Source organism: Myotis myotis, unplaced genomic scaffold, assembly GCF_014108235.1.
Source record: "Myotis myotis isolate mMyoMyo1 unplaced genomic scaffold, mMyoMyo1.p scaffold_m19_p_15, whole genome shotgun sequence".
NCBI lineage: Eukaryota > Metazoa > Chordata > Mammalia > Chiroptera > Vespertilionidae > Myotis > Myotis myotis.
In genome coordinates, this window is record NW_023416319.1 from 39,945,767 (window position 1) to 39,961,014 (window position 15,248).

General features: G+C 41.7%; 2 protein-coding genes and 1 pseudogene across 7 annotated transcripts in view; 2 read left to right on the forward strand and 1 right to left on the reverse strand.

Annotated features, from left to right (window-relative positions):
• Positions 1-1,110: 1,110 nt before the first annotated feature.
• On the reverse strand, positions 1,111-3,850 carry LOC118670080 (annotated as a pseudogene).
• Positions 2,040-4,734, forward strand: LOC118670334 (ras-related protein Rab-10-like). The gene is given in 3 exon segments (XM_036337386.1): positions 2,040-2,087; positions 3,603-4,379; positions 4,381-4,734. Coding segments are annotated over 3 exon segments (1,179 nt in total).
• A 1,492-nt stretch (positions 4,735-6,226) lies between these two features.
• The window catches only part of DDX50 (DExD-box helicase 50), a 30,117-nt gene continuing 21,095 nt past the window's right edge, over positions 6,227-15,248 (forward strand). For 3 of the 6 annotated variants that reach the window (XR_004972214.1, XM_036336922.1, XM_036336924.1), the window contains exons 1-5: positions 6,227-6,393; positions 10,284-10,337; positions 10,954-11,250; positions 13,788-13,863; positions 14,209-14,387. Coding sequence is in view for 5 of the 6 variants with exons in the window: in XM_036336922.1 (XP_036192815.1) it covers positions 6,310-6,393; positions 10,284-10,337; positions 10,954-11,250; positions 13,788-13,863; positions 14,209-14,387 (690 nt within the window). In the remaining variant the exon portion in view is untranslated. Of the gene's footprint in view, positions 6,394-7,973; positions 8,187-10,225; positions 10,338-10,953; positions 11,251-13,787; positions 13,864-14,208; positions 14,388-15,248 lie in introns of those variants that run through there. The other 3 variants (XM_036336925.1, XM_036336927.1, XM_036336923.1) reach the window with 3 other exon arrangements.

Here is a 15,248-nt window from a genome sequence, read left to right on the forward strand (position 1 = left end):
ATGAGTATTGCTTTCAGTTCTCCATTTCTGCATCTATCCCTGCCAATCCTTGGAAAAAGGAGCACCAACAACTCTATTCTTTGATTTTGGACCTGGACAAGTTTCTTAGAGTGATGAATCCAAAGTCTTTTGTGATCTAATCACAACTAGGAATCACCGAAAGCCATCTAAATTTGCCACTAGTGGTAGATGCATTATAACATTTGAAATGTATTAAATGGAGCCTATTATGAAACCAATAAACTTCCCTTCTATTAAACACAACATATGAGTACAAATATTAAAGATGGGTATATGTGTTATTAAATAGTTCTTTGGGAGATTATTTTCTAGTGACTTGCATTTTCCTCAATATTAATTTTTGTATGTGGGGATTTTATTTCTTGATTTGCCTTGCCCATTGCAGTCTATTCTTTAATGAGAAAACTGGTCTCTTGAGGCAGCATGATGACATGAGCTTAGGAGAAAGACAAGTTTGAATCTCAGTTGGAATTCTTGGTAGCCATGTGATGAAGAAAGTTACCAAACTTCTCTGATTTAGTTTTCTCATCTGTAAAAGGAAGATAGTAATGATACCTATGCTACAGATTGTTGTCAGATTGGAAGATAATCTATGGAAAGTGCCCAATACAGCAGGCACCTCATGTTGTTAAATATGTGTGTGTATAATTCTATATACTCACCAAACTTGTCTGATAGGTAAATACATGGCCTACTGTACAGGTCCCCTGTTTCTGCCAGGTTGTCTGGAGTTCCTCCAATTAGAGATTCAATTTAGGTAAAGATTATAGAAAGTATCATCAATCAAAATCTAGATATGCCTGGGGAAGGTATTATGCTTTTGGCTAAGAAGGTTTTTGTTTTTATTGATTTTAGGAGAGAGAGAGAGGAGTGAAACATTGGTTGCCTTCTCTACACACCCTGACTGGGGACCCAACCTGCAACCTGGGCGTATGCCCTGACCAGGAATCAAACTGGTGACCTTTCAGTGCACAGGACAACATTCCAACCGAGCCACCCAGCCAGGGCGCTATTTTCTTTTTTAATTTTATTTTTCAATTACAGTTTAAATTCAATGTTATTTTGTATTCATTTAAGGTTTACAGCATAGTGGTTAATCATATACTTTACAAAGTGTTCCCCCTGATATTTCCAGTAGCCACCTGGTACCATACCTAGTTATTTCAATATTGTTGACTATGTTCCCTATGAGGTGCTTTACATCCCCATGACTACGAGTCCTCCCATTTGAAACCTTAGATTTCTTAGAAGGTTCCTTCTTTATCAGAAGGAGCTTCCATTTCTTGGGAATGGTGCCCTCTTCTGGGATGTGATGTGACTACTCCCACCACTTGATTCAAAATGTGTATATAGTAATTGACTAAAGAAACAGTGAAATCTCTATCCAAAGAAATGTAAAAATATTTTCAATGAGTTAGAATTAGGAGTTAGATACATAAGTATACCTGTGATAAGTATGTTCAAAGCTGTCTCCAATGTTGTTTGTTTGTTTGACTCAGTACAGAGGTTTTCTGATTGTTGTTTTTTTACACTTATCATGCCATGAATACATAGGGAATGGATTCCAGCAGCTCAGGTTTCTTTCCATTGAGTCTCACAAAGTGTGCTTCTCTGGGTGGAGCGGGCTGAAGCTTCAGTTGAACCCAGGCACCTTTCTCTCTGGCTCCCTTCTTTTTCTGATCGTTTTCCTTCACACGTTTCAGGGAGCTGTCTCGGCTTCATATGCTCAATACATACATTAATTCTCCTGGCAAGGATCTTGCCCTTGTTTATTCACAACAATGCCCACTGCATACTGGGTGACATTGTAGACTGCTCCAGTGTTGCCATGGCAACATTTATGGGGCATTCCTTTATGAACAGTGCCCATTCCCTTGATGACTACATCATTTTCCTTGTAGATTCGCATGCAAGTGGCCAAAGGAACAACTCCATGTTTTCTAAAAGGCCTGGAGAACATATAGCGGGTGCCTCTCCTCTTTCTCTTTGTGTTGGTCATTTTGGCAAATTACTGGAAGATGATTACAGCCAATGCTTTCAAAACCTGTCAAAACCTGAAGCTAGAGGTATAAATGTAAGCATCATCTGTGTAGTACTGCTATGTCATCTTATCCTTCTAAATTCCCTGTGCTATCAGTAGGGAAGGCATTTTTGTCTGCACATTACTAACCAAGAACAGGTTTTAGAGTGGAGTTGGCCAGGGTCATGTGGCTAGCAGTGGCAGAAACATCCCTCCTGTTCCCTCTTTCCTTTTCTCCTTACTTCTTAGTACTCTCAACACTCTGACTCCAGTGTCTCTTGATCAATTTATAACTGCCCCTTAAACTATTTTCAGTGTCACAATATTTAAAAATGATAGCTCAATTTTTCTTGTTACATAAAATGACATGCAGATGCAAAATGATGGCTCTTTTTACCTCCTGTTTTCTAAATATGGAGTAAAAATCTAGCCCTGTAAGTTTGAGAATGACCAGAGGGAGGCAAATTTATAGTCATCTTGTTTATATCTTAAGGTCATAAGCCAAAGGCAAGGGAAATCTTTATAGCCTTGGAGCACAGCAATAGATGAGGCTCCCCAATTCTTAAATTTTAAGAAAGAAAGATCAATGACTGGTAAGATATTTGGGAAATAAAGATGTCCTAATAAGATTATATTTTTAATTGTGAATTTTAATTATGCTACTCCTTCATACTCCTGCCCCCCAAATTTCATCTCTTGAAATTTATATAAATCTCTTGAAATTTATAGAGGGACCAAACAAAAATTCTCCATGCCTTCATTCTCAAGTTTCCTAGTTGATACGCATTGAGAGCACATATGTAGTAGTATCTCCATCCTCGCCCCCGCTTTTATTTTCCAGCTAAGCCACAGCTTGGTCAAGTTATTTATGACTTGGTTTAATTTGCACACATTTGTACACTCCACCTGACATAAACAGCAGTCAGATATTTGATTCAATGAATTTGGGGCTTGGAAAGGCAAGGTTTGCAGAGAATGCTAATCTAAGTCACAGAAGGTCATTCTGAAAAACACCTCTTTTGCATAGGGAGAAGTGCAGTCCTTTCCTTTTATAGATCTGCTGTATGACCTTTGGCATAAAAATGAAAGCCAAAAATCGTCATAAGGAGGTTTTAAAAACTTCACCTGTGTTTGCTCTTCAACCAGAACATAGTAACATTGGTTCCTTTTACCCCAATTTTATATGTGTGACATTCTTAACCACATCCACTCCATGTTGTAGGGCCATGAACTTTACCATGGCAGAATTGGGGGTGGGGGAGAGGGAGTGGGACAAAAGGATTCAGAAAAACACACACACACACACACAGATTTAGAGATGCACAGCCATTCCCACAGTTTAGGGGGAGGTGCATTTCCCCACAGATTTAACATCTGTGGTTCCAGCTACTCGGGACCAATCCCCGCACTCCATGCCGTAGGTAGTAATGTGTCGTTTTGCTGAAACAGAAGTCTGATGCTCAGGTTACCAGGCTGGTGGGGCTGGACACGGCCAGGTGGTCTGGGAAGTGCTCCTGCACCTGCATCCCAATTCGGGTTCTTGTTCTCCATTCAAGAGTAGCTCTATGCGAGGCAGCGCGCATGGCTCTATGCGAGGCAGCCTGAGAGGGCTCGGGGAACAGGTGGCTCCGGCGGGGCGGCTCGGCTTCCGGTGGCTTATGTAGCTGAGCTCTCGGCTCGGGTCCTCCTTGGCTGCCATCGCCGTGCCTGGGCGCGGAGTGTCGGCTCGGGGGAGAGCCTGTCTTCACGCCCTCGGCGCTACCTCCACGGCCGAGCTCGCTGGCTTGACCGTGAGAGCGTCCCGGCCGAGCAGCCCCGAGGGGGGAGGGGAGGCCATGTTGACCCGACCGACTCCCCGGAACCCCGCAGAGCGGCTGGGAGAGGCTGCGGAGCCGCGGTCTCTGCCGCTGTCGGTGCTTCCTCGACGAGGCCGTCCGGAGGTCGCCCGCGCCCTCTCGAGCCTCCTTTTCCCCACGCTTCCCCGGTGCTCCGGCCTGAGGACACCGAGCGAGGAGTTGGCCCCAGTGAGAGGGACGATCCCGTGGGGCCGCCAGCGGCGGGAGCTGGGGGGCCGCTCCTCCCAGTGGCGAAGACGACGGACGACCTGCTTTGCAAGTTGCTCCCGATCGGGGACTCGCGAGCGGGGAAGACCTGCGTCCTTTTCCGCTTTTCGGACGATGCCTTCAATACCACCTTCATTTCCACCATAGGACTCGACTTTAAGATCAAAACTGTTGAATTACAAGGAAAGAAGATCAAGCCACAGACATGGGAGACAGCAGGCCAGGAGCGGTTTCACACCATCACAACCTCCCACTGCAGAGAAGCAATGGGCATTAGGCTAGCTGCAGCTAGCATGTGACATCGCCAATGGTCAGAGTTTTGAAAACATCGGCAGATGGCTTAGAAACATAGATGAGCATGCCGATGAAGATGGGGAAAGCATGTCACTAGGAAACAAGTGTGATATGGACGATAAAAGAGTTGTACCTAAGGGACAAGGAGAACCGATGGCAAGGGAGCACGGTATTAGGGTTTTTGAGACGAGTGCAAAAGCAAACATTGAAAAGGCCTTTCTCACATTAGCTGAAGATACCCTTCGTCGAAAGACCGCGGCAGAAGAGCCCCGCAGTGAAAATGTAGGTACCGGCAGCGGAGGAGGCGCGACAGGCTGGAGGAGCACATGCTGCTGAGCCTTCTCCGGTTCCGGCAGTGGCCATCCACCGCCCTGTGTTCTCTTCTTGCAGCAAAATAAACCACTCTGTCCATTTTTAACTCTGAACAGATATTTTTGTTCCTCATCTTAACGATCCAATCCACCTGTTTTATTTGTTCTTTCATCTGTAACTGCTTGCTGACTTTATAATTTTCTTCAAACAAAAAAAAAAAGTATAGAAAAAAAAAAGAGTAGCTATATGCTAAGGAATTAACCCTTCGCAATATCAAAAGGTTTCCAGTTTCTGCCGGAACCGGTTTGGCTCAGTGGATGGAGCGTCGGCCTGCGGACTGGGGGATCCCGGGTTGGGTTCCAGTCGGGGGCATGTGCCTGGGTTGCGGGCATATCCCCAGTGGGAGATGTGCAGGAGGCGGCTGATCGATGTTTCTCTCTCATCGATGTTTCTGGCTCTCTATCTCTCTCCCTTCCTCTCTGCAAAAAATATTATATATATATATATATATATATATATATATATATATATATAAGGTTTCCAGTTTCGCATTAGGTTGTATATAATTCAGGGGCAGTTAATCCCCATCAGTAATATAAAGTCCTTTTATTCGCTGCAAATACACGATGTGCCAGACATTTAATGGCTTGTTTTCTCTCCAAGTTTCTCCTCCTTATTACATATTCCGTTTCATGAGAGCAGCCCTCCCCGAAACGCTGTGCGAAGAAACTCGAAGCTTTCAGGTCGCTGTGGCCGAAGGCACCCTCTCGGTCGCATTCAGATGAGTTCTCTAGTCGTGACCGCCACCAACCGATTGTGTGACCGGACGGTACATCCCTTCCCCGTGTCCTCTGTTTCAAATACGGACTATGAGCCAAGGACCAACTTGCTGACAAAAGCTTAAGACTTGCGGGACCATTGTCCTGGCCAGGTCTTCACTTCAAGCCCACCGGGCCCCTTCCCACCAACGCCGGGCCGCAGGCCTCGCGCGAAGCCTTCGGACCTTAACGCTTCACCCCGCAATAGGCGGAGCCGAGACCTGCAGCTTCCGGCGGCGAGTGGCGGGGCGGCACGTGGCGCGCCGTCTAGCCCGGCACGGGGCCGTCCACGCGCCAGCCCGCCGCGCGCGGGGAGCTCTCGGCCGGGGCAGCGGCGCTTCCTAGTCCCTAGTCCCCGCACTGTATGCTGGGAAGTCCTGAAGCGTCTCCTGGGTGCCGAGCGTTTTCCGAGGAGGAAAGTTCGGGGTGGGGGAGGGGGAGGGAGAGGAAATCCCCCCACCATTTTTATGTTAATAAGCTCGCGCGTCCTTTATGCAGATTGGCCAGGTTGTGACCCTCAGAAGCCAATCATTTCAGAACGAGGGTGGGCCAATCGAGATTGCTCACAGTCATTGGTCGGAGGTTGAGACGCATGGGAAGAGTTTAAACCAAGAGTATCCGGGATTACTTCCCCCCTCTCCCCACCCGCGCTGTGCGGTGCGTGTCCCGGAAGTGACGCACAGCTTTGGTCCGGCGACCGCCCTGCCCCCGCTTCCTTTCACTCTGTCGCTAGCGGTAGGTGGTTGTGGCCACCGTGCCCAGAGGGAGGCGGCGGCGACCAATGATGCCTGGGAAACTACTCTGGGGAGACATCATGGAGCTGGAGGCACCCTTGGAGGACACCGAGAGCCAGGAGAGGCAAAAGGTGCGCTGAAGATGGGCCGCGCCTCCTTTGGGGCTGCGCCGGCTTGGGCGGGGAGGGGAGCTGTCCCTGATAGCCTGTCACGACCGGGCCACAGCATCCGAGGGCCGCCCCTCGCGCAGCCCTGGTTCCCCGGAGGTCGCTCCAGGACCATTCCTACCTCCACGCCCCCGACCGGGAGAAGGGCGGCACTGGGCTTTGGCCGGGCACTCGGCTTTGGTTCTTTAGCCCTTCCCGTCGGCGCCTCCGAGATGGGCAAATTTAGCAGAGTTAAGCTCCCATCGACGCGGAATCTGCCCTTTCCTCCTCCTCCTTAAGCAGCCAGGCCTGTCATTTGGTTCTTGTTGGCCGTCTTAGAAAATGATTAAGAAAGCCGATTGCCTTGAATGCGTGTTGCTTCTCCGTCACCCCGATCTGTGTACGGGAGTGTTGGGGGGAGCGGCCTGAGGTTTACAGACCTCCATAGCTAATCTTGAGAGGCTTAGGGAAGAGTCTCACCGCCAGCGTCGCCAGGATTTGGCTGTGATGGAGCGCCTGTGGGTTCTGTTATGAGTAGCCTTTACTGTTAGTATTTTCATTCATGTCACAAGTACTTATTGAGCCTGATTTGTGCCAGACTCTCTGCTGGGTGGGCATCAAGGAGTTTCCATCAGCCCCTCCTCTCAAGGAACCTGTAGAATCGTAGAGACCACCGACCCCTCCGCCCAGCTCCTCCGAAGAATGAGAGTTGGAGAACACAGCTGAGAAAAAGGCTGACATTTGACAAAAGAATGACTGTGTTCTGTGTAGCCCCAGAGAGCAGAACTGTATCACCTTCCGACCTTATCACCAGGGTAAGCTTGCCATTCTAGCCAAGCAGTCTTTTTTTTTTCATTGTACTAAAATATACACACAAAATTCACCATTTTAGCTATTTTCAGCCACAGCGTTGCAGTATTAAGCACATTCACATTGTTCTGCGGCCATCACCACCCTTCATCTCCAGGACTTTTTCATCCTTGTAAACCGAAACTCTGTGCCCATTAGACACCAGTTCCCCCTTGCCTCCTCTCTCCAGCCCCTCATACCTCATGCAAGTGGAATCATCTAGCAGTGATTTTAATTTTGGCTCCTCCTGAAATACGTGCTTCTCTTTTTACCATCAAATCCTACCCATCTGTTGAGGTTTAGTTATGTTCTAACCACTCTGGTGTGTGCGGATAATGTTATCCTGCTTTTAGGTCTTGTTCCAGGGCTATCTTTGTCATTCGATTGCCTTTTATTCTTGCACTTCCTTGTACAGTTAGCTCATTTTTCCTGTGTATATCTTCCCCAAATGCTTCCCAAAGATTCTGGAGGGAAATGACTATGTATTTGTCCATTACATTTCACTATATTCTTGTAAATTGATGGCTTTCACATTGTAGATTCTCCAGAAGTACTTGCTGCCACACTGTAGGTTAAAATGGTAAATTTTATGTTATGCATATTTTAGTACAATTTTTTTAAAATGCTTAGCTGCAATGGCAAGTTTACCTTGGTGTTAAGGTCGGAAGGTGATAAGGTTTTGCTGTCTGGGGCTGTATGATTTGGAAACAGATTGGAGTACCAACTAATAGAAATAGTCCAAGATAACTTTGGTTTGGGGTTTGTTGAGCTATGGGGCTGGGCCTTAGGGCCTCAGAATTGTAGTGCAGGTGAGGAAGGAAGCCTGGCAGTGTATGCTGAAGCCATGACAATGGTATGAAAGTGTACATAGAGAACAGACTTAAGGAGCAGCCACAGAGGAGGAGGAAGAGGAACGACTGAAGGTGGAGGTAAGAGAATAAGGAGGGAATATACAGTGTCTGGGAGCCAAGGAAGCGGAGAGTGTCAGGCACTGTGGATCAGAAGTGGAACAATATATTGCATCGCCTTGTGATGCTGCTGGGCTTGGACCTAGAGGCCTCACTTTACCTTGCTTCAGTTCCCCGAAGTGCAGGGCTGAGGAACAGTGCACACTCCAAGGCTGACTCTATAAATAACCTTGTATTTCTATAGAACCTATTGATTTGGGGAGATGTGGGCTAGTTCAGTTAACTGAAGACCGAATGATGTAGCATTTAACTGTATATAATTTACGTTAATTTAAAGGTCTATTATTTACAAAGCATTTTCACATATATTACTCAAATTTTCAAATAATTGCTTACTGGTTGCAGATATTAAAACACTGGCCACTAGCCTGGTGTTTTAAAACTAAAGTTGCAGCCCTGGCTGGTTTGGCTCAGTGGATAGTGCATTAGCCTGTGGACTGAAGGGTCCCAGGTTTGATTCTGGTCAAGGGCACATGTCCTTGGTGGCGAGCTTGATGCCTAGTAGGGGGCTTGCAGGAGGCAGTTGATCAGTGATTCGCTCTCATCATTGATGTTTCTGTCTCTCTCTTCCTCTTAGAAATCAATAAAAATATATTTTAAAAAAACAACAAACTAAAATTGCAGCATAGACCTTTATAAATGGTTCTAGTAACTAAATTTTTAAAACTTTTTACTTTCTAGGATTACTAATACATTGTTTTTCCACGGGAGTATAACAGTTGGAGTTTTACATGAATTATATAGTTTTGTTTTATTTGTTTTTTTTTAATTTTTATTTATTTATTTTTAAAAAATATATCTTTATTGATTTCAGGAGAGAGGGAGAGATAGAAACATCAGTGATGAGACTCACTGCACGCCCCCTCCAGTGGGGATCGAGCCCACAACCTGGGCATGTGCCTTGACCCGAATTGAACATGGGACCCCTCAGTCCTCAGGCCAATGCTCTATCCACTGAGCCAAACCGGCCAGGGCTATTTTTTTCTTTTTCTTTTTTCTTTTTTTGTTAATCCTCACCCGAGGATATTTTTCCATTGATTTTTAAGGGTGAGTGGAAGAGAGAGGGAAAGACAGAGAGAAACACATAGATTGGTTGCCTCTTGCAGGAGCCCTGACCAGGGCTGGGGGGCCAGGGGAGGAGCCTGCAACTAAGGTACATGCCCTTGACTGGAATCGAACCTGGGGCCGACGCTCTAGCCCAGTGATGGTGAACCTATGACACGTGTGTCAGAGGTGACACGCGAACTCATTTTTTTGGTTGATTTTTCTTTGTTAAATGGCATTTAAATATATAACATAAATATCAAAAATATAAATCTTTGTTTTACTGTGGTTGCAAATATCAAAAAATTTCCGAGATCAGACGAGATCGGGCGCGTTCAGGGTGGTATGGCCGTAGACTCAAAAAATTTCTATATGTGACACGGCACCAGAGTTAAGTTAGGGTTTTTCAAAATGCTGACACGCCGAGCTCAAAAGGTTCGCCATCACTGCTCTAGCCACTGAACCAGACGGGCAAGGGCTGATTTGTTTTTTTCTTTAACCTGTTATTTATCAAAGTTCAGAGAGGAAGCATGACGTAAAAAAATATCATGGGTTTTCAAGTCAGATGGGTCTTGATTTCTAGCACTTCCACTTGCAGGAAATTCCACATGTGTGTCTTTAGCAAGGTACTGACCTCTAAGAACTTCTGTTTCCTCATCTGTAAAATGGTAAAAATAATACAGGTTCGTTATCCCTTATCCAAAATCCCTGGGCTAGATGTGTTTTGGAATTCAGAATTCTGGGGATTTTTAGAAGGGCAACACCCCAGAAGGGTTTTTGGGCCCCCAATCTATAATCAAACACCTTAATATTAAATATGAATATTCATTCTAATATAATAAATAAGAATTATAAATAGCCTCACATTAGTTCAAGTCCAATTTTGCCACCAAATGAGTTCAGGTCAGGTAAGGTTTTGTCTCCAAATAAGTTACAAAAAAACTTTCGGTTTTCAGAGCTTTATGGATATCGGAATTTCGGATAAGGGATTATGGACCTGTACTTCCCTTATAGGGTTGTTATGAAGATTTAAACAAGATAAGCCGAAAACACATTACACAATGCTGGGTAGGTACTCAATAAGTATTAATGTTTTTTTCTCTTGGAGATATTAGAAGTTTTTGTGTTTTAATTTATAAATCTTGGGTTTTCATTCTTTTTTCTGCAAAAGAGTTATTTTAATTTCCTTTAAATCTAATGATGGGATTAGAGCCCTGGCCGGTTTGGCTCAGTGGATAGAGCGTTGGCCTGTGGACTGAAGGGTCCTGGGTTCCATTCAGGTCAAGGGCACATGCCTGGGTTGGGGGCTCGATCCCCAGTGGGGGGCATGCAGGAGACAGCTGATCGATGATTCTCTCTCATCATTGAAGTTTCTCTCTCTGCCTCTCCCTTCCTCTCTGAAATCAATAAAAACATTTTTTTAAAAGCATTGATAGAACACATTGATCTTTAAAAAAATAGTGATGAGATTAGAGAGGGGCTAGAGGCCAAGTCTTGAAACTGTAAAAGAAGAGAAAAAGCAATAGATGAGGCTAAGGCCTGGCATAAGAAACCAGCCTGGATGTCTGCCAGGTTACTTTTCAAGATAAAGGTATGTTGAGCTTTGCTGGTTGAGGAGTCATGCTCCAACTTCTTAGAGAAGAGCTTTTGACTCTCTGTCACTGCTGCTTTGTTTTTTTCACAGAGTGATCGAAGGAAGTCAAGGCACCATTATGACTCAGATGAGAAATCAGAAACAAGAGAAAATGGTGTTGCAGATGACCTGGATGCTCCCAAGTCCAAAAAAGCTAAAATGAAAGAGAAGTTAAATGGAGACACTGAAGAAGGATATAATACACTTTCAAATGAATTTTCTAAGTCTCATAAGTCAAGAAGAAAAGATCTGTCAAATGGAGATATTGATGAATGTGAAAAAAAATCAAAGCGAGTATCATCCTTAGATAGTTCTACTCATAAGTCAAGTGATAATAAGCTAGAGGAGGTATGGATGCTTTTTGTCTTGCATTTGACATTATCCTTGAAGTACAGGCTTGTTGGATTGATTAGATGAATTAGAATTGATTTTATAATATTTTCTGCTTAGTATTCAGTACTCTGTTGGACCTGGGAATCTCTGCAGCCGAAACCTGAGCCTTTTTTCCTTTGTCCCCTGTTTCTTTTAAGGTATTGCCTCTTTGGGGCGGAGGTGGGGATGGTCAGATTTAAACCTTCCCTGTACATTTGGGTTCATAAACAGTTTTTCCAAATTGCTTATTGATGGTCACATACTTGCATTCCTTATGGTTATTTTGGACCCTACTAGTACTCATGAATTGACTTCTGACTTCCTGAAATAAGGTACATAAGCCCTCTTGACTTTGTGTGTTTTGCCTTCTGCTTTTTCTGCTTCTATAACAATAGCAACTTTAAATGATCTTTAAGTCTTTGAAATTCAATCTTAAAGCTGCATTTTTAAAAAGGAATGAAACATATAAAAATGATCTGAAAAAAATCTGTTCTCTTGAATATTTTGGGGGAAGTGTAGTTTAGTATAGAATCTTCTATACTATGCTTTTGCCCAGTATTTGTTACAATAGATATTTTCTTGCATAGAATTTGTTCAGTTTGTTTTTGCAGTTTTTCTCTACCAGAGTTCATAGATTTTTCTAGGTATCATAAATTGTCAGTGATGCTTAGAAAGATGTTTAGAAAGAAACAGCTTTGATATTCTTAATAATTCTTGGTAATTAATAATTCCTTAAAATTTTTTAATCTGATAGTTGCTAATATAAATACATTTGAGCTTAATTTAATATGTAATCTTGGGGAGCTTTGGGAATAGATGTTGAGTCTTTGTCTTACAATATGGTGGTTTTTTTATTTGTGAATTTGCTATTGGTCAGGAAGCACATATATTATAGATTGATCTAAATAAGGCCCTACAAATCTGTATTGCTAGCAATGGACTGTACAAGTTGCTCACTCTATTGGGATTTTGCCTGGTACAATGATGCTCTGTATTATAATAGACTTAACTGTTTATAATTTTATTTAGATCATGTTATAGTTCAATAATTCTATTTCTAGGAATTTATCTTTCTAAGGAGATAATTATGAGGTGTGCAGAAATGTATGAATAAGTACTCTTAATACAGGGACATTGTTGATAATAGCCAAAATTTAAACATCCTAAGTGTCTGATAGTGGGCAATTGGCTTAAAAAAATATGCTATATCCATGCAATAGCATACGTCTATCCTAAAGGTCAGAGAAGAATGTTAAAAAGGCATTTAGTGTATCATAGTAAATGGGGAAAAAAAGCAGATAACATAACAGTGTATACAGTATTGCTTTGTTTTTACTTTAAAAATTTGTATGTGTATAGAGTGAGGATTGGGAGAATGTCTGTTTCAAATGTGGCTTTAGCTGACCGGATTATAGGTAATTTTTAAATTTCTATTTATGTATGGTTTCTAATATTTCTACAATGAAAATGTGTTACTTTTGTAATATGTTTTTTCTTTTAATCTTAAAAAAATGACAGCGTTGAGGTTTGCTTAATGACTTACAATTTGAATTTGATATGTCTTTTATCTGATTCCCTATTTGAAAATTGCTATTGTGTGTGGTTCTGGAACTACTTTCTTTAAACACACCAATAATAAAGTTTATGGGTAGATATATTGTCTTTGTTTTATATACACACTGACTAGTACACAGAGTTTCTAATCTTAAATGATAATGTTATGCTAACCTGTATATATGTTAAAGAAATTTTCAAGCTTACAGGAACTTTTATTTGTATCAGTGACCTAAAAAAATGCTGTTTAGAGCTATAGAACAACTTTTTTTTTTTTTAAATATATTTTATTGATTTTTTACAGAGAGGAAGGAAGAGAGAGATAGTTAGAAACATCGATGGGAGAGAAACATCGATCAGCCGCCTCCTGCACATCTCCTAACTGGGGATGTGCCCGCAACCGAGGTACATGCCCTTGACCGGAATCGAACCTGGGACCTTTCAGTCCGCAGGCCCACGCTCTATCCACTGAGCCAAACCGGTTTCGGCTATAGAACAACTTTTTAACTTTTATTTTTGGAAGCAATTTACTTTCCTCATGTGTAATTTCTTTTAGGGCTGTTTTATTGGCTGGTATTCTCATAATAATTAATATTGTTTATATCTGTGAATATGATTTAGACTTAGCTTTTTTTGTAATATCTTAGTTAAATGGAAATATAATTTTGATTTATGTAGTAGATATATTACTAAAGGGAGTCTTATGTGTGAATTAATTATTTTTAAGTGTACTATGGAAGATGTATTGAGTAAGCTTGTTATTTAAAGGGATTCTTTTGAAATTAAAAGTATTTCCCACTAATTTATCTTGTAAGTTAATCTATACAGTTTTTGCAAGTACAAACTAAAGTTGTTTTGTTAACTTATTTAGTAAATAAAAACAGTAAATGAGTAAAAGATTCTAAATGCCTAGTCAAATATGAACTATATTAGTTAGAACTTTGATTTCATTTTGACAGACCCTAACACGTGAACAGAAAGAAGGAGCCTTCTCCAATTTCCCTATTTCTGAAGAGACTATAAAGCTTCTCAAAGGTACTATAAATTTAATGGATATGGAATTGAAAGTCTAAATCTAAAAACCAAATTTTCTGTCCAAAAGGAGACTATAGAAAGCATAAATAGTTCTTTAATTGCAGTCATTTCTGCATCATCCTTTTGGTATTCTGATCTGTTTTTGACTCTAAAGAATTATATGTAATTGTCAAAAGTTAGACCATTAAAAAAAAGAATTCCTCTTTGGGGCAGAGATAACTGTAAATGTCACTAGGTGGTATCTTTAGGCAGATGTTGAGGAATTAGGATTGTCATTTTCAAAGAAATGTATTTTTTCCTAATGCTAGTCTTATATAAATATTTCAACGAAATCTCATTTTTCAGGTCGAGGGGTAACGTATCTGTTTCCTATTCAAGTTAAGACCTTTGGTCCTGTATATGAAGGAAAAGATTTAATTGCTCAAGCACGAACAGGAACAGGGAAGACATTTTCTTTTGCCATTCCCTTGATTGAAAGACTCCAAAGATATCAAGAGACAATTAAAAAAAGCCGCTCACCAAAGGTAACCATTATAGGAGTAAACGGTTTAAACATTAGTCTAATGAAATGGGAAAGAAAGAGTGTACTTGTTTTAAGTTTAAGTACCTCCCATGATAGAAAAATTAGCTCTGTGGCATAAAGTAAAAATTTGGGTCCTAAATCATAAATTTGTTGATTTTTTTTTTTAACATAAAAAAAAATCTCAAGGCTAAAGCGAAGTAGTTATTGCTTATGAATGTAATGTGTATGGATTCATAGACATCTTTGATAACTGTATAATTATTTTGAAGCCAGCATATCTAATGTTAGAAGTATTTACAGTTAGTATTTTTTAGTGAACTTCTTTTAGTCATGACCTTTGCTTTTAAAGAATGAATTTGCTAAAGAGGTATTCATTTATTTGGTCATTCAGCAAATTATCAATTTTTATTTCATTGGTTAACTTTAAGAAGAGACTATAGAAATGATATTGCTGATCCCTATGTTATTGGGGTACTGAAGATCTGTTTTTTTAAAATATATTGATTTCAGAGAGGAAGGGGGAGGGAGAGAAAGATAGAAACATCAATGATGACAGAGAATCATCGATTGGCTGCCTCCTGCACGCCCCCCCACTGGGGATTGAACCCACAACCCAGGCGTGAGCCCGTGACCGGAATCGAACCCAGGTCCCTTCAGTCTGCAGCTCAGTGCTCTAACAGGCTAGGTCTGGAGATCTGTTTTTATAAATAGTAAAGAACAAAGAGGACCTAGTTTAAGGTTCATAAAAGTGAAGAAGAAAAAAATCAACATAATTTGAAAAGATACGTGACTAAAACTAATTAGTTTTTTTGAGACTATTAAATGATATTGCAGTAGGAAAGTATCACATATATGAATATAA